This window comes from Condylura cristata, unplaced genomic scaffold, assembly GCF_000260355.1.
Source record: "Condylura cristata isolate star-nosed mole 26May11 unplaced genomic scaffold, ConCri1.0 scaffold00021, whole genome shotgun sequence".
NCBI classification, from domain to species: domain Eukaryota; kingdom Metazoa; phylum Chordata; class Mammalia; order Eulipotyphla; family Talpidae; genus Condylura; species Condylura cristata.
The window spans coordinates 2891868-2915322 of NW_004567122.1; the positions used below are offsets into that span (position 1 = coordinate 2891868).

At 52.2% G+C, this 23455-nt stretch overlaps 1 protein-coding gene across 1 annotated transcript in view; it reads left to right on the top strand.

The window, feature by feature from the left end:
• SGMS2 (sphingomyelin synthase 2) overlaps positions 1-20814 on the top strand; it is a 119754-nt gene extending 98940 nt beyond the window's left edge. Inside the window, exons 2-6 of the mRNA XM_004686466.2 lie at positions 4566-5225; positions 8510-8627; positions 12870-13023; positions 15603-15769; positions 16933-20814. Of these exons, the coding sequence (XP_004686523.1) occupies positions 4771-5225; positions 8510-8627; positions 12870-13023; positions 15603-15769; positions 16933-17136 (1098 nt within the window). The 5' untranslated portion in view covers positions 4566-4770 and the 3' untranslated portion in view covers positions 17137-20814. The remainder of the gene's footprint in view (positions 1-4565; positions 5226-8509; positions 8628-12869; positions 13024-15602; positions 15770-16932) is intronic.
• Positions 20815-23455: the final 2641 nt, after the last annotated feature.

Sequence of the window (23455 nt, forward strand, 5' to 3'; positions counted from 1 at the left end):
AGGGCGTCTTTCCTGACCAGCATCCTGCCCCGGTCTCTCTGCCCTCCAGCCCCTCTGGATTAGGGGGCCCTTCCTCTGTTCCCCATTTTTAACAGTTGATCTCTGTTACTAGGTTTACAACACTCTGTATTAAGCTCTTCTGCTTCCACCTGTGACAGTGTCTAACAGTCTGGCCTCTCTGAGGCCAGAATTTATCTGTCTGAAAAATTGCACCCCTCAGACCCGGGGGAATGAATGAATGAGCAAAAGCTTCCTGCCACCTGCTACTCCCAGCCCCTCCTGGACACTGTAGGGCTTGGCCTCCTTATATGAAAGTAGGCATTATGTTTTGGCAATCTCTGGCTTGCTAGTAGCACTGTGAGAAGAGCGATTTCATACATGTACTGAATGTACTGACAAATAAATTTAAATATGGTGCTTAAAAAAAGGAAAGAGGCCCTCCCTGGTGGCGCAGCGGGTTAAAGCACAGCAGTGAGAATCTGAAGCCACTTCCGCATGAGTTCGATTCCCGCCTGCCGCCTGCCCCGGAGGAGACCACATGGCGAGCCAGACCTCTCCTGGCCTGCCCGCTGCTCCCCTCAGCAGTGTACTTCGTCGATCTGCCTGTTCTGCTCCCCACTCTGTCTCTGGTGAAGCCTCTCACCGCCCCTGAGCCTCTGGCCTGTACCCCAGTTCTGTATGCACAAATAAATAAATAAATCTTTAAAAAAAAAAAAAAGGAAAGAAAAAAGGTCCCAGCCTATTTGCAGGCACTGCAGCCTCTTGTGGCCTTATCAGGGGGCTGCATCTTTCTGTTCTCCCCTCTGAGAGCTAATGCTATCTAGCCTGCCTTATTAATTTGGGGGATAAATAAGCAGCAGAAATCAAAAGGTGTGTTCACCACTCAAACCTCTCTCCCAGAGCTCAGAAGTCGTTGCTTTTTCAGTGCTGCTTTTCATTAAAATTCTGCCCCAGAGTCCCTTCTCGGAGTAGTGCCATCACGATACGGGCCAGTTTACCACACCTGTGGAATGTGGCCTGTCTCACCTCCCCACACATGGGCCTGGAGGCAGTGTGGCAGCCACGGCCAGGTTACTTTTGCTGGGAAAGTACTCACACATGTCCTTGTTCATTTTTTACTAAGCAGTGGCTCTTTTCAATTTTTGAGAACTTGTAAGTAACAATATTTAACGGATTTTGTGGGCGCTTCTGAAGTAGACTCAGGGGGGTCTAGTTATCCGTAAGGGTGAGTGCTTAGCCATCTCAGGTGGGAAGAATCACGAGCACGTTAAACGCTCACACTTTTTATTCTTTAAGAACAAGAAAGGCAGGTTTATTGAAATGCCCTGCAAGGGAGAGGTCTGCCTAAGCTCTAAGACTTAACAGGGCAAGGCTAAGATGTCTTCTTCTCTGAAAATAGGATGGGTGGGAAATTTTTCACATGCCTTGGAATCTGGGCATGGAAATCTTATTCATAATTGCAATCTGCAAGCTAGAAGCACATTTTCTGTGATCAGTGCTTCATGAATGTCAACAGACAGCATCTTTCTAAACAGTAAAGCCCGCATTGAAGCATAAGAGCGCTTCCTTCACTTTTTAACTGTTTGCAAACTTCTGCTGCTTATCTCCTTGACCACTGAAAAGGCACAACTGGCTGACACACACATCGAGCCAGCCAGGCGTATCTCGGCCCCCGGCCTGAACCTGTCTACGCTCGTCTCCTCTGCAGGGCGTGATCCTAAGTATGTTGCATAGCAAACCTGAAGAGTACAGTAGACGTGATCTGAACGAGACAGAAGTGAAATGGTAGGCTTTCTTGTAGCTTCACAGAAAGATACCAAAGCTCCTTTAAGGTATGAAAAAACCAGGCAACAGAAGACTTTCCATCCCTAGAGATGCCTGAGAGCCCTCATGGCACCAACAATTATGAGTGTCCTACCGAAAAAGCATGGCTATATGTATCTCTGTTCCTACCACTGGAGATTTTCTCTCCTAAAAATTAAGTGGGAATTGAAATTTGCAGGTGCCTTTTCTTTCTACATGTTTGTGTTTTACTTGCCATCATCTAATTCGAAACCTTCCTTTTGGAATAAATCATAGTTCAAAAAAATAAATAAATAAATAAACCAGCAAAGCACTGTGACTGCTGTGCTAAACTTTTCCATTTTTCACTTGCCCTTCAAAAGGAACATGAGCCTACAGAGGTCTTTCACTTTGTAAGCGTCACCTAGGTTCACGTCTAGCACTTCTCCACCCTGAGCACTGATGCTAGAAGAGGTTAACTTCTCTTCTGCCTCAAGCTCTGGTATGGTGCCTTACACAAATGAAGCCACAGGCTTGTCAGCCCTCCAGAAGGCTGTTGCAAATACTGCCACTCCCCCAGAGAGCAGCCAAGAGGCCAGGATGACCACAGGAATGAGTACGTTAGGATGTCCTCAAGGTGACAAACATTACCTCCCACTGACACACCGTGCTTTGCCTCTTTAATCTCCCTAATGAAATCCCAAGGAAAATATCAATCCTCCCGCTAATGACAATAAACGGGCTTCGCACTCTCGGCACTCTTTCCCCAGGGAGCACGAAGCTCTGCATGATTAATTATTTCAGTCATCCCCACTCCTCCCATGAGGCGGTGGCTGAGTGCTTTGTCTTCTGAAAAAAAAAGAAAGAAATACGGGTAACTAATTGGGTCATCGCTGTTCTACATTCCATGTTCTAGAACCGGGCGGAACTTTGTAAAGACCGCCTGTGTGTGTGCTGGTGGGACCTGGGTTCCAGTCACCTACGAACACCAGGCTCCAGGCAGATGTGGAGAGGTCGAGTTGAAGGGCACTCACAGGGCCGTCAGGCGAGACGCTGCGTGTGGCCTCGTCTAGCGCTGACGCAGGGAGACGGGCAATGGCTGAGCTAGTGTGGGGAGCCTCCAGTGCAAGTGGGGACCCATGGTGGTGAAGGTTGTTTGGGGGGATAGTTCACGGGGTTTCCTGTCGGTTTAGTCTTCTCACAGCATTGTGCTGGGGGCAACGGGAAACCCTGCCAAAGAGGCCTGCTGCTTTAGAATCCTGATTTAAGGTGTTAGGGTTTGGGGCCAGGTCTCCTGCCATCTCCACCCTCCATTTCTGGCATTGCCTCTTGAGAACAAGGCTGTGCTCTCTGGATACACGTCGTGAGTGTCGCCCCGGGCTCCTGCCTGTGCGGTGTGCTGCCCAGGCTGCTCCAGTCCTGTCCACCTAGCTCTGTCTCTCCCACCAAATATAGGCCCCTGGGTAGTGTTGAGGTCAGGGGCCTTATTTTGGGTTTTGTTTTATCCAGCCCTTTAAATTGCCTCAGATGTCCCTCAGCCATACACCCTCAACAGGCATCTATTTACCATCCACAATGGCCCACAGATATTGCCAAATATGTACATAGTGACTGTGCCATTTTAGCCTTCACCCCCCCCTTTTTTTTTTTTTTTTTTGGTTAAATAAAGGCTTAGCTACCTCCCTGTGGAGTTTCTCCCCCTCATGTTTTCCTGAAGTCTCCCAGTGAGGGAGGCCTTAAAAATGCAAAGACCGTGCCGAAGCTGTGTGGTAGACTCGGGTGGGGACTAATGACGAGGTTGGAAGCCTCCGCAGGTGGCTGGGGTGACTTGGGACGAAAATACTGCTTTCCCAAATTGGGAACAGCCGGGCCCTGTGTGCGCCAAGTATAAAAGGCTGGCGGCCAGGCTGTGCCGGGAGAAGGCTTGCGTTGGGAGCCCGAGGAGGAGCTCACCCGAAGCCGCTCGGGTAAGTGCCTGGGGCTCCCGGCCTCTGTTCTCTGGAAGACACTGTGGGGGTTTTGTCAACGTGCTTTTATTTACTAACTTGTGCCGTTAACTTGCAGTGAAGTATTCAATCCTTCCAGTTACTAGGAGGTTCTGGGACCTGAATAAGACCCAGCTGAGGCTTTCTGCATCTTTTCATGGGGTTATTTTGAAGGCTGTCAGGTTTCCTTGTGTTTGAAGTGCATTTGTGTAATAGGACATGGTAAACTGAGGCTGCACGGCTGTATATATACCCGACAGGACATTACTGATCTATTTTGAGCAGTGGTCGCTTAGAAAGACCCCAGTTTTTCAAGAGAAAGTAGAAAACTGACTTGAGCAGTGTGAAGAGTGACGATTATTTGATGCATGTTAACTGGCCGGATACCAGTTTTTATTCCTTAAGGTTGACAGAGAAGATGCAGTCTGAGGAGGGAAATGGTGTGACTCGGGGGGAGATTCTAGCTGATTGTGACTTCACGGTCAGCAACAGGGGTGTTAGTGCAGTATTGGCTACTACTTTTTTTTTTATTTTTTGACATTTAGGCAGAATTGACTAGTACCAGGTTGCCACTTGTATGGACTTTCCCTCCTAAGGAGACAAGCACCCCAAGAGAAAGCGATTCCACATTTGACAAATAAGACCTCAGTAGCCCTAGCTGTGTCCCCGACGGTGTGTTTATTCCTAACGCCACGTGGCTTTGGTATTTTTTCCCTTCGTGTCGTCATGTTTTCCTTTTGCACGGTGGCCAGTCAGACAAGCCCATCTTCCCAATGTTGTTTCGCCCTGTCCTTCCAGGTGGGGTAGCAGCATCTCCTGAGAGCGGTGCATGCGCAGCTGCATGGGGGCAGCAGCCGCCCGGCGGCCGCGGTCTGCGCCCTGCGCCAGGGAACGGGTCAGCGAGCAGCGTCCATGCTGAGCTGCCCACAGAAAGGCCGCGCGGGCTCGGTCGCCACAGAGAGCAAGCGCCCGGCCGCCGCGTCGCGGATCTGAACGCGGGACAATGGATGTCATAGAGACGGCGAAGCTCGAAGAGCACAGGGAGAGCCAGACCAGCCACCCTGCCGACACTTACACCAGCCCCACCGAGCTGGCCGAGGAGGAGAGCAAAAATGGCAGCGACAAAGCCAAGAGCTTGCCCAACGGGCTGCGGAAGGGCGCCAAGAAGTACCCAGACTACATCCAGATCGCTATGCCCGCCGAGCTGCGCAACAAGTTCCCGCTGGAGTGGTGGAAGACCGGCATCGCCTTCGTCTACGCGCTCTTCAACCTGGTGCTCACCACCGTCATGATCACCGTGGTGCACGAGCGCGTGCCCCCCAAGGAGCTCAGCCCGCCCCTGCCCGACAAGTTCTTCGATTACATCGACCGGGTGAAATGGGCGTTTTCTGTATCAGAAATAAACGGGATCATACTCGTTGGCCTGTGGGTCACCCAGTGGCTGTTTCTCAGATACAAGTAAGTGGGTCTGGGCGGGCGGGTGGGCCGGGCGTTTGCTGGCGGGGCCCTGCGGCTCTGCTCCAGCCACTGCAGGCACTGGGTGAGCAGAGGGACGCAAAAGACCCCTACCGTGAACAAGCCCAGGCCCCTGGGTGGTAGCCGTTCGTTCCTTGAGCCACCCGTTGCGGGTGCAGTTGCCCAGCGCTGGGGCGGGCGATTCACCCTGCGAACTGAGGGTGCCCGTGAATGCAACAACTTGTGTGCAAAATCAAGACCCTTGAAAAGGAATGGCATTCCCTCCTCACTCTGTGTTGCTTTAGGCTTCCCACAGGTGGGAAAGGACCACCCCCCCCCCCCAGGTAGTGTGCCCGCCCCCTCAGGGCAAGAGCTGTGGGGTCCACAGCCCACAGCAAGCTTCCAGGCTGGGTTGAGTTCGGGAGTTCTCAAACAGTGTCTTTCTTTTTCCTTTGCCAGTTGGCAGCCTGGTCAGAGTTTGTTTAAGAAACTGGATTTAGACATGGGTCCCTGCGGTTGGGGTTTGGATTGCTAAAGTAAACGAGCCCTCTGGTTTCCCCGCGGCCCCACAAAGGCGCGCTCAGTGCGCTGGTCTGTCTCGGCGTTGGGACTAGCAGCCACCGGGAAGCTCCACGCCAGGTCTTTCTGCTTTGAAGACACTTAAAAATAGGCCGTCGCTCTGAAATGGTGATTTCTGACTTCTGGTTTATCCAAAATAAGGTCCCTCAATGCCCCTTTTCTTCTCATCATTCAGAGGTTTGTTCTCTATGGAACACTCAGGTAACATAATGAGATCTCCAAAATAAAAGTGCGTAAAGCATCGCCCATAAACGCGGGAACTGCAATGCATGCTACCTTATTGATGTAGTGCAGACCTTCAAAGTAGGGTTTCAGGGTTGATGCCACACGTTCATTTTGAGAAGGGAGAATGTATTCGTTGTTCTTTCCATTGGTTGTTGCTGAGTGGAGGATTCAGTTTGTCTTTGCGAAAAAGTTCCCCAACTTCAAGTTTGCAATTTTGAAAACTTATTCCACTGACTGAAATTATTCCTAAGCATATTCCTCAGTGTTTCTCTTAATGTTTCCTGAGTAGGTGGAAGTAGAAGCAGCCCTTTGTCTTTTATGTAGTAGAACTTTTTGCAAGTGCAATTCTTAACGCTGTAAGCTGTTTATGCTATAAGCAAGAAAAAAAAATTTTTGAAACGCAGTTTTCATTTTTGTCTCCAGAATTGACACTGACTCTAATAGCTCCAGCGATGTTTGCTTTCTCCTTTCATATAAAGCAAAAATTTCATTCATCTGTGTCAGAATCTAAAATTTCTCAGAATCTAAGTAGCTGTTCCTACCCTGAAGTGCAGTGTCACTTTGACTCTTTGCTGCTTCTCCATCCACACTTGAGTCTTTTTCTTGGCCAAACTGGCAGGTTTTCATGACATCCACTGTGCCGGTCATATCACTATCAGTAATTTTGACTTAGTAAATGATTTTATTTTTACTTATAAAAACATCTTTTTGCTTTGACCTTGGATTGGTGCTACTATTTCAGTAATTAGTGGAGTAATTTTTAAAGAAGATTTATTGATTTATACATACAGAATTGGGTTACAGGCCAGAGGTGCAGGGCAGGGTGTGAGAGGATTTACCAGAGACAGTGGGGAGCAGAACAGGCCGACTGAGAAACACACTGCTGAGGGGAGCAGCGGTCGGGTCAGGGGGGGTCTGCTGTGCCATGTGGTCACCTCCCTGGCTGGGAATGGAACTCATGCTGCAGTGGCTGCGGTAGCTTCATAGTGCCACGCTTTAACCCATTGTGCCACCAGGGCGGGCCCTTAATTTTTAAAACCTGCTTTTGAGCATCCCAGATGAATGAGGAGTCCTACTTGCCTTCTCCCTCCCTCCTCTCCCCTCTTCTCTTTCTTCCTGTCTTTTCTCCTCTCTCACAGCTTCAAAACTATGGAAGGAAATTATTAGCAGTAGTTCTTTTCCAAGTAAGACTGCAGAGTGGCTTGTTCACCTTCTCAGTTAGCTTTCTGCCTTGAGGACCTCTCAGCTCCTGACACTGGAATAAATGGACCCACCTCCCCTTGCTTCTGTTGTCTCCGCCAGCTTCGAGCAAGCCCTGTGCCCCCCTGGGGCCTGTGGTTGAGCCTGCAGAAGTCGTCCAGCACTTACCCAAAGGCAGAGACTGGGTGCTGTTGGGACAGCAGGCCTTTGAAGAGATGCCTTGCAATAAATCAGTACTTTCTACGACTCATCTGGGTGATGTTCCTCCCTCAGTTTTGACTCCAGAAACCCTGGGATAGTCTTCAAATAGCCACTGGAGAGAGGCAGCTAAAATTGTAGTTGTACTTAGCCCCAGCAATTACTGAATGGGACCTTGATCCAGGTCAGGACTACAGTCTTGGAGAAAACCTAAAGTACCTGAAACTTCCTGTTTTCACACCAGCGTTCGATCATTGCTAGTTTTGAAAATGGGAGCGCTCTAAAAACAGGCGACCTGGAATAATATTTGATGGACTAGGGCAATTGCCACTCGCAGTTCTAGGGGTTTTCTGGTCCCACCCATCCCTAGAGTCCAGGCCTACCTCCGCAAGACACAGCGGCTGTCATCCGCTCTCGCTCAGTGCCTACCAGGTGCCCATGAGCGGGCAGGTGGATGCGGGGAGGGTAGTGGCTCAGAACCAGCCAAGGGCCTGGGGCTGAGGGACAGGAACCCCATGCTAGTCAAGGCCACTGCTGCCTCCCAAAATACAGAGAGATCCTTAATCCTTTGTTGATCACGACTGAATAAAATAAGGGTAAAGGAATTCACTGGTAACATCACCATTAATGCCGCCCAGCACACAGGCTACTCTGGCCATCAGCACAGCATCATCCCCGACACACCTGTGTGGTCCTAGAACATTCCATGCCCAGGTTGCCAAGTCCTTCGCAGCGGTCCCGAGTGCACCTGGCTTCCACGGCCTGGTCCAGTGGCCACACTTCCTCTGTGTGTCCAGTTATGCAGATTCTCCAGTAAAGGGCACTCTTTTGAGGAGAGGCAGGCCTCCAGAACCCTTGGTCCGGTCGACACCCCACTCCCACTGGCCTCCTTCCTCTGGGCGGGCACTGGCGTCCTTTCCTCTCCATGAAGCACAGGGTGGTGGCTCCAGGTGTGCCTGCCCACTCACCTGCACCACGGATGCCCCCCAGAGCCCTTCAGGCTCCTTTTCTGTTAAACTTGTTTCTCTGCTGTGTGGGACAGAAGCACCCCATTACCACACCTCCCCTCCCTGTGTCTCCTCCAGGTCGATCGTGGGGCGCAGGTTCTTCTTCATCATCGGGACCCTGTACCTGTACCGCTGCATCACCATGTATGTCACGACGCTGCCGGTGCCAGGCATGCACTTCCAGTGTGCCCCAAAGGTAAGTGCCTCCCTGGAAGGGGCTGGGCCGGGGCTGGGCTGCGCTCCGCCCTGAGGCCTTCAGACCCCTCTGCTGGCCGCAGACACTGACCCCCGCCCACCTTGAGTGTGAACTGCACTCAAGCTGATTTTCTGTTTTTCCTTAGACTGTGGGGAAGAACTAGAAAACATGTCCTTGTGCAAAGACACTTCCTTATCCGCACAGTCTGGAAAGACCAGGCTGAAACATAGCTTATCGCTTGCTGCCTGGTAGGAAGCAGCTATCAGCCGTGTAACGGAACAGAAAAGATTGAAGGAGCTCAGAGAGTAGGTACAGTTCTACAGAGAGGCCTAGAAAGATTTCTTGTGGCACAACAGTTTATATTTCTTCAGTGTTCACCCTACATCAGACATGCACAAATTGCATTCTCACTTACCCCTCACTGTCACCCTATGAAGAAGGCGATGGTCTTCTTTTCATCTTACAGATGAGAAACTCAGCTAACGTCCCCAGGTCACACAGCTTACAAGTGGTAGGATTTGAGCCATTTGAACTCACACTTTTCATACTACTTTTTTTAGTTGTATAATTTTTTTTTACCTGAGACAACTTTGGTTTACAAAGTTGCTATATACAAAGACTATATATACTTGAGCGGCTGGGTTCAACCCTCCTCAGATGTATGTTGGCCCACCACACCCACCACCAGGCACCATAACTCTCCACCACAGTCCAGTGAGCTGCCTCTCTCCTTTGCTCACCTCCCTCCCTCTCGTGGCATTAATTCTACAGTCAGATACAGTCGGACAGCTGGGGGTTCTTTTGGTTAATACTCCACGCAAGTAAAATCATCCAATATTTGTCTTTTCTCCTTCGGAGTTATTTTGCTCAGCGTAATCCATTCCAGTTCCATCCATATTGTTGCAAGTGGCAAGCTTATCGTTTTGGTAGCTGACTAATATTCCCTTGTGTATAAAGAATGTGCATTCATTTACTCCTCTGTTATGGAATGCTTAAGTTACTTCCTTCACTTGGCTACTTTAAAGAAAATATTTACTTAATGAGAAAGCATCTGGACGGGGACCCTGTGCTGGATGCACAGCAGGTGCTAATAGCTTGGCCATCGGCTTAAAAGAGAGAAGTATTTTTGGACCTCAAAGGTTTTAGCAGTTGGCGAGACAGAAAGGGGCCATTGCTGAGATCGAGAGTGGGAGTTAAGCAGCTTCTCCGGTAAAGTCAGCTCCCCAGACAGTTGTTAACCACGGGCTAGCCTGGGTGCCCTGGTTCCTAAGACAGGAGTCTTACAAATCATGTGCTTTCTGGACGAAGGAATCAAGTCAAACATGTCATTTTACTGAACACTAAGCAGATGTCCAAAGTGGAGGGGAAATAGTTGTCTGGAGGAGCCAACACAGTCTCCTCACCAAATATAGGTGTGGTTTGGAGAAGCTATAATTTTCCAACACCATCAAAGCAGAAAGTAACAGTAATTAAAACAGTGGACATAGAGAACTTAAACACGGGCTGATTTTTAGTAAAAGTAATTTAAGGCAGCGGAGAAGTTCAGAAGCATAGTAAACACGCAGAGGGGTTATTGCAATGTGTAAGTGGAGAAGTGGCCTCAGGCCTATCCTGGTTCCCGAGGGGGTTGGCAGGGCGGTCATGGTGATTACAGAAAGGAGGCAAATTAAAGATCACCTTCTGTGAAGTATCGCCCTTCCCAGCGGTGGGTCAGTGCCCACACGCCTGGATCCTGGGGGAACACACTTGACTGGAGGCTTGGAGCACCCTGGCTCATCAGCCCCAGCTCCAGGGCCCAGCCACTTACTGAGGCACAGCCGCCGTCTCTCTGACAACCACAGACCACCTTGTGATGGGCTGGGGTAGTGGGAACCCTCAGGATGCCTCCAGAACGCGAAGCAGCCCTGCCTCGAATGCCCCTTGGGTTGTGGCTGCGGGCCTGTGGGTGGTCTGCCTCCCTGTTGCTGCCTGCCCACTAGGGAGCCCGTCCCCACTCTGGGCAGTAAGGCACCTCTCCCCCCAGGAGGGTCATAGGCACCTTGGACACCCAGCACAAGGCACCCCGTGGAGCTGACCCCCACAAGCGCCACTGCAGCTGCAGGTCCCTGTGTGGAACCCTTGGTCTGTCCCTCCTCCAGCCTTGGGTTTACTTCCTTCCAGGCTTTTACTTCCATCCACCCAGCCAGGCCCTGGTTTGCAGTCACAGCATGTGTGTTGGGGAAAGTGTGCTTTGGTGCACTCTGGCCCAGTTACCAAGGCTGGCAGGAAGCGACTTCCTTTGCAAGCCCACGTCTCCATGTGAGAAGGCCATGCTGGGCAGCTCCGCCTTCCCTCGCCAGTCCTGGTGTCCAGCAGTGTCTTTCTGCTGGGGAGGACCCATGTGGGCTGCCAGGTTTCTGGTTTGGCAGCACCAGGTGCAGCTCCCTGGAACCTGTTTGTCTTTGCCAGGAATGGTGTGGCGGTTACTGCCGGAGGGGCTTGGTCTGCCGGTGGGCGCCTCTCCCTCTCACCCCCAGTGCCTGCCCGGCTGAGGGGCAGAGAGTGACGCCTGCGGAATGAGCTGTGTGGGAACCAGAGTGTAAAGTGGTGTGGGGCGTGGACCCCAGGGAGCCAGACCGACCTAGGAGAAGCCTTCCAGAATGCCCTCTTCACCACAGTCCACCCTGGCCCCCACCCCCATTTTCTTTGGACCTCGATGTCCTCCCATCAGTTTGGCGATTCTACTGAGCACGACCAGACATGTGAGGGTGGAAGAACTGAGGACTTATGGAAAGGAGAGTCTTCGCGAAGACTGGTGGCATCAAGTGCACCCACATCGCCACAGCCAGGGCGGAGCAGCAGGCAGAGTGGGTGGCACCATAGCCCCAGTGTGTGAACTTCGCCCCTCGACTCCAGGTGCCAGGAGGAGGGACGCTGTGTTTTAAGTGTTCTTGCGCGTAGGAAATCCGAGCGCTGAGTGGATAGGGAGGGAGATACAGAAAATGCACTGTGTTCTGACAGGAGAAGAGTGTGTGTTCCTCACTTGGGCGCACCCGCTGGGCAGGCCCTAGCCCTCTCACGCCATTTCTGCACTGGCAGCTGTGTGCTGTGGGGCAGGGGCCTGAGGCTGGGCCGAGCTGGCCAAGGGGCGCCGGGCGAGCCCCTGCTGTCGGCCAGGTGTGGACGTGCCTTGGCGTTCATGCTCCACGGTGGGAGCGGCCTGTAGAGGCGGAGGAGGGGGCGGTGTGGCAGCGAGGGGCAGGGGGACAGGTCCCCTCTCTGCTCCACGCATTGCAGCCGCCCCCTGCTGGGAAGCCCGAGGACATGCTGCGTGTCAGTGATGCGGCCACAGCCCTGGAGAAGTAGCAGCAGCCCAACATGATGTGCCCCTGAGGGGCGACGTCCTCTTGAGCATGTAGGCCTGGTGAAGTCTTTGGTTCCTTATATATATTTATATATATATATTTTTTTTTTTTTAAAGATTTATTTATTTATTCATACAGAACTGGGGTACAGGCCAGAGGCTCAGGGACGGTGAGAGGCTTCACCAGAGACAGAGTGGGGAGCAGAACAGGCAGATGGACGAAGTACACTGCTGAGGGGAGCAGTGGGCGGGTCAGGAGAGGTCTGGCTCGCCATGTGGTCTCCTCCGGGGCAGGCGGCAGGCGGGAATCGAACTCATGCGGAAGCGGCTTCAGATTCTCAGTGCTGTGCTTTAACCCGCTGCGCCACCAGGGAGGGCCTCCTTATATATATTTTTTAAAATTTATTTATTTATGCGCATAAGAACTGGGGTACAGGCTAGCGGTGCAGGGGTGATGAGAGAATTCACCAGAGACGGAGTAGCGAGCAGACCAGGCAGTTTTACTGAAATACACTGCTGAGGGGAGCAGTGGGGAAACAGGAGAGGTCTGCTGGGCCCTGTGGGTCACTCCCTGGCTGGGGATCGAACCCAGGCCATAGTGGTGAGGGCTCTGACAAACCCCTAGGCTGCCAGGGAGGCCTGCGGTCCTGATATTTGTTAGAGGTTTGCGCAGGACACCGCTCCCCCAAAACTCACTGGTCACATATTGAATAACTGAAGATGCAGCACTAGTACTGGCTGTGTGATAAAACCCAGCTCGAGGCCTTCTCCCCTGAGCTTCATCCCGAAGCTTGAAGCCCATAGAGAGAAGCAGTCGCAGCCTGGCGGCGCCGGGCCCCCAGACCAGCCGGAGCCGGCTCTGCGCACTGTGACCGCGCTGCCTGCTTTTGCATCTCCAGCTCAACGGGGACTCGCAAGCCAAGGTGCAGCGGATCCTGCGACTCATCTCGGGCGGCGGGCTGTCCATCACCGGCTCCCACATCCTGTGTGGGGACTTCCTCTTCAGCGGCCACACGGTCGTGCTCACCCTGACGTACCTGTTCATCAAGGAATGTAAGTGGCCACCCCCCTGCCCCCCGCTTTATCCCGTGCTGAAGGGACGCTGTGCCCTGTGGGAGGCTTCTCTGTGGCCGTCTGCGGGGTGGCGGGGTTCAGTGATGGCAGCTAGACGGGGCATGTGTATGTGCATGTGCACTGGAGAGAGCGAGCTCCCCAGCTCGTTTCCTTTGCCAGCGCCACCCCCATACCTGGGGTGGGAGAGGGTGTAAGGTGTGGGCCTTCATGCTCCTGGAGTCGAAGGTGACCTCTGTCTACTCTGACCCTCTGGGCAGGGTGGAAGGGGAAAACCGAGGGCCGTGTCTGCACCAGCGTCAGGGGAGTCTCCTCCCTCGTTCACCTTCTAACGTGCTGGCCCTGCCCGGGGGAGGGGCCTGTGCCTGTCAACCCTGACCTGGCCGTGGAAGGCCCCTTGGGACCTAGATCAGGCACTCTCCTGTTCCTGCCTTGAGGCCCTCTGTCTGAGGCCCACACACAGCTCAGCGCGTGGGCGGGTGGGGAGGACGGTCGTGGAGTGAAGCCGCCGAGGCCCAGACGCGCAGAGAAGAGGAGACACCTAAGGCCCGGGTAGCTCTGTGACGGGTCCAGAGGCCAAGTGGCAGACACAGCACCCATTGCCAGGCCCCGCCTGGGCTGGCAGCACCATGCTCCCTGCAGCCCTGCACCTCCAGGGGGCAGCTCTGTTCCCCATTTTGCAGAATGCAAAGGAGTAAAGAAGGTGGCTTGGCTGTGTCCCCCGGGGAGCAGAGGGAGGCAGGGTGTCCACACGCAGCAGGCCGAGTCCCCAGGCCGTGCTGTCATTCCTTGGCTGTTTAGCAGTTTGGGAGACGGACGGGGTCCGACCCTACAGAGCCGCCGAGGAGACACGTGTGAGGACTGTTATCACTGCTGTGTCCCCACCTGAGCGAGAGCAGGGCAGCTCGGGTTTGTGTCTGCTCTCTGATGAAGGCTGTCCGGTATGAACAGGCGTTTCACAAGATAAGACTTACATTCTGCTTTGCCCAATATTCGGAAAATCTGTGGTGCTCAGGACAGAGGCCCCCAGAAAAAAATGGGGGTGTGCCCTCCACTTTTCTGCCACCCCACCCATGTTTCCGCGCGTCACCCACACAGTTAGGAGTCTGCAAGACGCGGCGCCTTCTGAGTGCCGCTGTGCCCGGGACCTGTCCTCGCGGTCAGAGGAACCGTCCACGCCCAGTGTCTCCTTCCTCGCAGCTTGCTGTCAGCTGCGCCCGCCGCTCCTGCTGTGTCAGTAGCGCGTCTGGACGCAGCGGGCGCAGGCGAGGCCTGAATGGTTTTGCTGGCCTCCTGCCGTCTGCAGACGCCTTCCCCTTCCGGGGCGGCGTTCCTTAAAAACATCAGCCTGGAGGGCCCAGCCTGGCTCTTGATACCGAGTGTCCTGCTAGTTGGGGAAGCCACCACCCACCCCCATTGTGCCTTTTTTTTTTTTTTTTTAACCACACAGAGTTTTCAGATGGTGCAGAATGGCAGGGCAGACAGGTTTAGTTTTCATCATTTCTAATTTCAAGTCAAGTCTGTCCTGTCTTCTGGCATCACCCAGGGCTCTCTGAGGGGTGGTAGTGTCCATAGGGTGGCATGACAAGGTATATTTTTACTCAGAGTGAAGCTAGGGCCTCCAGCCACAGCGGAAACCTCACTCTTGATCTGTGGCTGGTGAAATGTCCGCTCAGTGCCCTTGCCCACTTCAGGGCTGCTGCTGGTGGAGAAAATAGAGCAAACTTCTGCTTCACCCAGACATTTTTATCTTTAGGTAAATGTCAGATTTACTCTCCCCTGTAAGCAAGGGAAGATTGGTGAGGCTTTAGGGACGGGCGAGGTCTGTGGTGCTGGAGAACGTGTACTTGGTGAGCCTCTGAGATGTCTCCATGTTCAGGTTTTAACACGCTGAGCCTAACAGAACAGCGTGGGCACCCACTATGCCCCCAGCACACAAGAGTAAGGGCTCACCCAGCTTTCCAACTCCAGGATCGTTGAGTCACCCACGTGATGGGTGGCAGGAGGAACCGACGGCGAGAGAAGGGTTGCGTCAGAGGCGAGGTCTGCCTCCTTGGGGCCTGCGTGTGCCTCACTGCAGATGGTTCCTCTGATCCTCAGGCTGCAGCCCATGGTCTCACTCACAGGTTAAGCCCTAGGCGAGAGGGCGAGGCCATAGCAGGATAGACTGCGGGAGTCGGTGTCACTGGCACAGGCCGTGGCTCCCAGAGCCACTCCCGTGAGGCTCACTCCCGCTCTCTCACATCCAGCATCTTCGTAGACGGCTCCTTTCCATTGCCCCCACTGTGCCTTTGCAGCAGGGCCCTTGGTGAGCAGGTCTGAGCCAGCCCCCTCATGCGATGGGTTTGGGGCTCCTCCTCACTCACTGGCATGGATAGGCCTGCAGCCCCGCGAGACTGCTGTGCCCCCCTCCCCCACCATCCAGGACCCCTCGCTTCCCTGTGAGCACTGGTGCTTTTCATGAGTCTGACCTTAGGTGATTCCAGCGAAGGCCAGCGGGACAGGGCGGTCGGGGGTGGGCCTGGGGGCGCTTCCTGACTCGGTGCTGTCCCTCCCTGCAGATTCGCCCCGCCACTTCTGGTGGTACCACTTGATCTGCTGGCTGCTGAGCTCGGCGGGCATCGTCTGCATCCTCGTGGCGCACGAGCACTACACGGTGGACGTGATCGTTGCCTACTACATCACCACACGGCTCTTCTGGTGGTACCACTCCATGGCCAATGAGAAGGTGAGCGCAGCGGTCCGGGGCGGCCGCTTCCTGGGGACGGCTGCCCACCTGCGGCCTCCACAGTTCACTCAAGTGTGTTTGTTACTGCTGGTTGCAAATAGGAAGGACAGTTTAGGATGCAGTGTAACGAAGGCTAAGCAAGGTGCTGTACCTGTAATTTGTAGGAGTTGAAGTACAGATGCTAAGTTAAAATGCTTCTCTGTGGAAGCATTGCCATTGGCTTTCAAGACCTCCTGTATTCAGAGAACTTAATTTGGAGGAAAAGAGGGTGACTACTTAAGTCAGGGGAATAAGAAGTGCATGAGGTTCCCTGGAGTTGGTGCGTGCACCGATCCTTCCTCATTGTTAGCGCTGTTTGCTCTTCCTGGGTCACTTTTTCCCTTTACCCATTTATCCTGAAAGAGTTGGTGTGAATGCTGCCTCTTCCAGGAAGCCTTCCTTAACTCTCTCCTTGCTCCAACATGGGACTATTCTACCCCTTTGTTTCCCTAGTCCTGGGGTATGTCCTTGGTGTCACAGTGTCTGTGTCACAACTTACTTGAGGATAATCTTGGCATAATTATTTTTTGTTGAGCTAACATTGTATATTTTGGGGGGACAGGTTCACAACACTTCAGATGTGTCACCACACCACACCCACCACCAAAGCTTCCATAATCCTCCACCCTAGACCACTGGTGCCCTTTGCCCCTCCCCCCTCACTTCCCCCTCCAGTCGCCTCACTTTTGCGTTCAGACCACTAGGTTTGTTGTGGCTTAGTTTCGTCAGGTCCTTTGTTCGGGTTCTCCGTATTTCACATCGTGACACCATCCGGTATCTTCCCTCTCTCCTCCTGCCGTCTCACTTAGCATCATGCCCTCCAGCTTGCCCTGGTTCTCACACCCGTCCGGACTCCCTCCGCTACCCACTGCCCCAAGTCTCACACCCTGCACATGGCTCTCTGGACAAAGCTCATGCCTGATCCCCACTGCGGCTCCATCCTCCTGGACCTGCAGCGGGGTTTGCACGTTCCCCCACCCCTAGGGGAGGGGTGGCCAGCATGTCAGGCCCCTGTGGGAACCCCCTGCTGTGGCCTGGATGCCGCCACTCTCCCTGAGTTGAGCCAGTGGCCATTGTGAGAGGAAGTAGAGTCATGCCATCCCCCTCTTTCCTGCCCCCCACAGAACTTGAAGGTCTCCTCACAGACCAACTTCCTGTCCCGCGCATGGTGGTTCCCCATCTTTTATTTTTTTGAGAAGAATGTCCAAGGCTCCATTCCGTGCTGCTTCTCCTGGCCACTCTCCTGGCCACCCGCCTGCTTCAAGTCATCGTGCAAAAAGTATTCCCGGGTCCAGAAGATCGGCGAGGACAACGAGAAGTGCACCTGAGAGCTGGCGGACGCGCCCGCCGAGAAGGCCTCGCTGTAACCAAAGGTAGAGTTTCGTGTTTTCATTTTCGGAGAACTGACTGGGAAGTGAAGACACGGACCAAGGCGTGAGCGAAGTGGCCGCGGCGCTGCCTGGCAGCAGGTTCACGCTCATCCTGACAGACCTTGCTCTGGCCTCGCCTTCCTGGTGACTGGCCTGGGGCCTCCCGAGGGCTGGAGAAGGGCGTGCCAAAGAACACACCCTCCCTCAGCCTTTCTCCAGCAAGTTCTCCACTGCGGAAGTTTTTTCAGGATTCTTTTTCCCTCTGAGATCAGAAGATTTGTTAATGTTTTAAATAAAACATCTGGATCTGTCCAGCTGCGTGTAAATAGACTCCCTAAAGCTGAGTGGGGCCCAGCACTAGGTTTACCACAGCCAGGGGGTGCTCCCTGGTCCCCACAAGGTTGGTGAGAGGTCTGCCGCAGGCCTGGGAATGAGCAGCCTGCCCCCTCCCCCAGCACGATGCCTCACTTTTATTTTTATAATATAAAGAAAGATGATCTAAGTACACGAGGAAATGCCTGGCACCCCAGGGATGCGGGTGTGGATGGCTCACTCCCAGGGCTGTGCTGTGCCTGGCAGTGGGCCCCAAGCCTGAGCCTGCAGGCGTCGGCAACAGCACTCATGACCTGGGGGCAGCCGCCAAGAGGTTGGGTCAGAACTGCGGACTGGAACTGAGCGGCCACGTCCTCGCCTCCCGGCCCCGAGCTGCTCAGGACCCGAGCCAGGCGAGTCCTCTGGACCCTGCAGCGAGGCATATGCCCCCCGCTCCTGCACTTGGTTGGGAGCTCAGGGCCCCGGGACTCAGTTTCTAGAGTCCTTTCAGTTGATGCATACAAGCTGGACTATGACGGTTAAGTTCTGATCTGATGCTGTCAGGTGTAGGGATTGTTGAAGGCGACAGGATATTTTCAACAATCATTGGCTGAATTTCTTAGGCTTTCTAGTAACCTTAGAGAAACACCAAAGACTCCAAAACCCCGGCCACTGCGTCAGGGCGAGGCCACAGGGTAGGAGGTCCGGTCCCATTTCCACTGGAGGCGAAGTGTCCTGCGCTTAGGATGGAGACCACCCCAGACCACTTCTCGGCAGCGACAGCTCGACTCCGTGCACAAACCTGACCTTTCGACTGTAAGCACACTGCAGACCCGCTCAGAAGAGCCACCCCCTCTGGTGCTACAATCCTGCACGTGTTCGTGTGGCTGCTCCCCAGGCAAGAGGCACGAAGGCCAAGGGGCATTGCAAAACGCAGGAGGAGAAACCCCGCCCGGATTATTTCCCCAATGCGGAAATCCTGACCGCCCTCGGCCGGCGCTTACCTGAGGTGCGTTGCCACTTTGGGCGCCACCTTCTTGCCTCCCCCTGTATTAGCCACTGACGGGTGCCAGCGCAGGCTGCCGCGCCAGGAGCGCTCAGGTGAAATCAGTGGGCCGGGGGTGAGGGCAGCGTCCACCCAGCCCAGCCGGCGTTTGCCCTCTGCCGCATTCCTCCAGCAGGTTTTGGCCCTGTGTTCCTGCCATGTTTATTGCCAGTTCTCACAGATGCCAACAAAGCATGTGGTTGGAAAAAGGGAGGGTCGGGTGAGGGTAGGCGGCTACCTCAGAGTTTCCAGATAGCAGAATGAGAGGAAAAGTGGAATTCACCTAGGGAGGAAGGCGAACCTGAGGCCTTCCCAGCAAGCATGCCTCTTGGAGGTGGACGCACCATTGCAACCTCGCCTTGCAGACACCACACCTGGGAGCTCCTTGTCCTGGCTCCTCAGGATACAAGGTCTCCCATTATGCACCTTTTTCTAAACCAGCGCTCCTGTGTGAGGCCTCCCTGTAGTCAAGGCCTTTTGTGCAATCTCCCTAGCATGTAATTCCTGCTGAGGAGGCCATGCAGTCTAAATTCTTCAAATGGCAATCCTCTCAGAGGGTATTTTTTGAGCTCTCCCTTTAGCTCAGAAAATACAGTATTATTCCCCCATTCCACCCGACCTCATTTTGGATCTGTTATTTAATTTACTGGCATCTCAGGAAACAGATTTTGCTGTGAAAGAAAAGCTGTTGAGAGTGAGCCAGCGCTGGTTTGTGCACAGATGGGAAACGGGCTCTTTGCTATACTCTAGTGCCCCATGGTGGACGCGATATGACTTGCAACACTAACTGGCCATTTTTAAAAGTGTCTTCAAGATTTAAAAGGCTTTTTGTTTTGTGTTTTTTGTCAGTCACCTGAAAGCATCACATGCGGGGAGTGATTTTACAAATATTTGAAACCTTACCAAAGGGAAGTGGGCTTATATCATCAGGAAGTGGCAATTCTAATCTTTTATCCAATTGAAGAAAGTTTGCAGACCATTTTTACCTCTATCACGGTCATTAATGTATCTCCCTTTATAACTTATACACTTTGTTTACTCTGAAACACCATGTTGACTGTTATGTTTTTTGTTTTTTTTTTAACATGAAACTCTGCTGCAACTCAAGTGGTTTCTTTTTTAAAGTTCACATTTTGTTCCTGAATATTTGGAATTAATTTTTTAAGTCCTTTTGTTGTTTTGCACTGTAAAATTGATTACAAATTTAAACTAATTTTAATACACTCACTTCTGTAGGGAAAGGAAGTGTGAGCAGGTTTCCTTAATCAATAAGTTTACATGTTTAAATCAAGCCTATTACAGGTAATATGCCATGTGTCCTAGGCTTTTCTATTTCTGAAGATTCCTGGTATTTTTTATGTCATTTGTTGCAATAATTTAACTTCTTTGGCTGACTTGCTACAAATATTTCTTCTATTAAGAAGTGCTCTTGATTTCACTACCTAAATACTGAAAATCATGTCAGAGGTACCCAAAGATAATCTTTTATATAGATACACACCTTGTATGTTGATTTATTTTATTATTTCTTAGTTCAGCTTTGCTGTGTTCTACATAAATCATGGCTGAGAATTTTTTTATTGTGGAGTTAAGACTACCATTTAAAAGAAAAAAATATATATAAATAAGCCAATTTCATTGCCAAGTTGGAAGTCATTATTTAAGTTACCTCCTATGCAATGATTAATGCTGCAGAATGTACAGTTATGTTACAGTATACTCATAAAAGAAATACTACAAGGTTCGAGAGGGAGGCAGTTGCATTCTTTCAGAAATTTATTGTAGTGTTTTCAATGTGTTAAGTGCCTTGTTGTAAAGTAAAAATTTTAGTCTAAAACTCATTATTTTCCACATATATTTTTCATGATGACATATACTGATGCTGTTACACAGTTTTGTTTCAGTGCTTCTGTTTAATCTGACATGGAAGCGTCAAACTCTTCTCCTACCCTCTGCCCCTTAAGCGGTGGCCTGTGGCACGGATTTAGATCCAGCTTCTCATAGTAGAAGGGAATTGTCTTTGTTCCGGACTCTGTTTGCCATGCTGTCCTTTCATGTTATAAAAACATTTCAGGAGGTAGGTAGGGGTGTAACTACAGTTTGTATTTCAAAATGCTATTTTGCATTGACATTTTAAGTGCCTAATTGTTAGTTAAAAGTAATTTATGTTTCTATTTTCCAGAGAATATGTACTTGGTTTCTAATCTCTTTGGCTTTGCAAGAGCCTGTACTTTGTATTTACCTAATAAACGCCAGCAACACCGATAGTCTTTTCAAAATTTGTATTACTATTCCTTTCCATTTAAAATTTTGTTTTCTTTGGAGATTTTTAAAACTGTGCTTTTCCAAATGTATTTAGTCGGAAGTACTTACTAAATATCCAGAGGGCTGTGTTCCTCCAGCACTACTTTTAAATTAAGCTGATAACCTCAGTCCCCTTCAGTGACTTGAAGTGAAAAACCATTCAGCACTATCTGTCATCCACGACGAAGAAAAAAAAAACAGCTGCAGACTCTGTCGTCTGATTCTCTCTCCCCAAGGGGATCCAGAGCGAGGTCCTCAACTAGACTTGGAGGTTGGGGGGCCGCTGGGCAGCAGCCTGAGTTGTAGGTAGCGGGAGCGGCTGTGGATTCTGCATGAGACAAGGCCTGCAGAGACAAGCTAGTCAGCAGTGGAGGAGGAGGTGGGATGCTAAGGGAGTGAGCCGCTGGATGTGGTCCAGGTTACTCTGGAATTGAAGAGCCTCCGCATACCAATTAATTAGCTTCAACTAATGCAAGGGTAGCATCTCACTTCACCTGATCCTCGGGCTTGACAGGGGCACATTTTTATTATTCCATTTTCAGGGCGGGCACACGGACGCAGCATAGAAAAATACATAAACACCAACAGGAAACACTCAACTTGGTAAACAGGAAGGAAATGAAGAGGTTAATTTTAAGTGGTGGGTGAAGCTGCGCCACCCTGGGATAAGCAGTGTCTGCACCTTATTTGTGCTTTTTCCTTAGCTTTCTGCAAACTCTCAAAGCCAGAAGCCCTCTCTGTCCAGGCTCACCCACTGCAGGCGGCTGCAGCGCATGGCACTGCCCTCCCAGGAATTATAAACCAGCTGGGCCATTGTCGTTTTATAAATAAAGTAACTCAACACTAGTTTGGGCACAAGTAATAAGTACTTAGGTATTTTGGCTATATTGTTACCAACAATTCTGGCCCAAATCCATGCACCGCAAGGAGGATTTTAATGGGAACGTTGGCAGTTTACAATCCTCTTTAGGAATTCAATAAATTTTTTTTAAATCTAAATGGTTTCCTTGCCTTCCTATCTCTGCACCCCAATGCTAAAAGAAGGTTCTCTTGGGGTTCCCCTCCTTTACTATAACCATTTATTTAAACTAGACAAGACGGAGCAGAAGGTATTCCTTTTTCTGGCAAGAAAGGCCTGCCTATAATTTGGGGATTTCGCCTGTAGGGCCCGGGATGGATACGGGGCTTCATTGTTCATCAGAAGGTGAACGGTCTAGCTCCCTGTACGTGTGTGAGGGTTGGCCTACAAGCTGCTCTATCTGGGGGCTGAAACACGCTTCCTCACGAATCCAGAAGTCCAAGATCAAGTGCCGGCAGGGGCGTCTGCAGCACTCTGGCCTTGCCTGCAGGTACCTGTGTCCGTCTTCACTTGTGTCCTCATTGCCACTTCTCAAAAGGCCACAGTCACACGGTGCTACAGCCAGTCTGGGCCCTCGTTTTCCCTTTGGAACCATATCTTTGGAGGGTCTGCTGCAGTGCAGGCACACCCCAAGGCACAGGCTCCTGGCTTCCACACAGGGATTGGGGTGAACGCAGCTGCGCCCATCACACTTGCTCCTGCAGCACAGAGCTGTTCGCCTGGTGACACGGGGGCATTGCACAATATAACAGTGTCCCTGCTCGGTGTGTTAACGTTAGGTGGGAATTTTAAGTCGTAAGGGAAGATGTCTGAGCACCGTCTTAGCAGACGTTGAAGAGAATCAGGCGGCATGTTGAAGACGGTCGTCCTCAGCAATGACTTAGTTTTAAAATCCTCTGAAAATGGGGAACGTGCCCTCTCGGTGAATGGGGCTAACTGCAGAAGTCAGGTGTGCTTATCGGTAAGCACACTGACGGGCTCAAGAAAGGCAAAAAGTGACCACAGTAGATCGGAAGCTTAGTCCTATGGTACCACTTGTTAAGAGAAAGCGGCAGAGGACTCCTGGAATAACATCCTCAGTGTACTTTGGAGAGGAGGGCGGTCCTCAAACTCAGTGTACTTTGGAGAATAAAAAGGACAGACACCCAGTAGGTTAATTCAAATAAAACTAATCTTTCAGTAGATTAAAAAAAAAAAAAAGCTTCGTGGAACAATAAGCTGCGTCGCCCTAAGAGGAAGGAGAAACCCCCAGGTGTAGCTGGTGGGAGAAGCAGGAAAAAAACGTGCCCAGGAGCCTTGGCGAGAGAAAATCAAGGGAGGACTCCGTCTCCGAAGTGGCTCGCCACTGAGCCTGAGTTTGGCCCCGCCACCAGGAGCGCCGCCCTCCGCCGCGCGGCTTCCTAGGGCCGCTACTTCAGTCCTCTCCCGTCCCCATTAGCGCTGCCGCTCGCCCCGGTCACTGCCGGGCACGGCCCGGGCTCTCTGGTCTCTGCGAGCTTGAGCGCTGGACGCTGACCCCACAGTCCCCCGCCCCCACCCATCCACCCTGGGGAGACGGCCCCTCCAGCGGCGCGTCGTACTCACTGGGGTTCCTCCATCCAATTCCGGCCCCGGGTGGCGCCCCCTCTCCCGCTGGGGTCCGGGTCCCCGCGTCGCGCCCTGGGCTCTGCGCGGACGCCCCGAGCACCCCAGGGCAGCCTTGGGGCGTCGGCGCCGGCCTGTGTCCCCGCCTCGGGGGCGTCGGGGCGGGGGGGGGG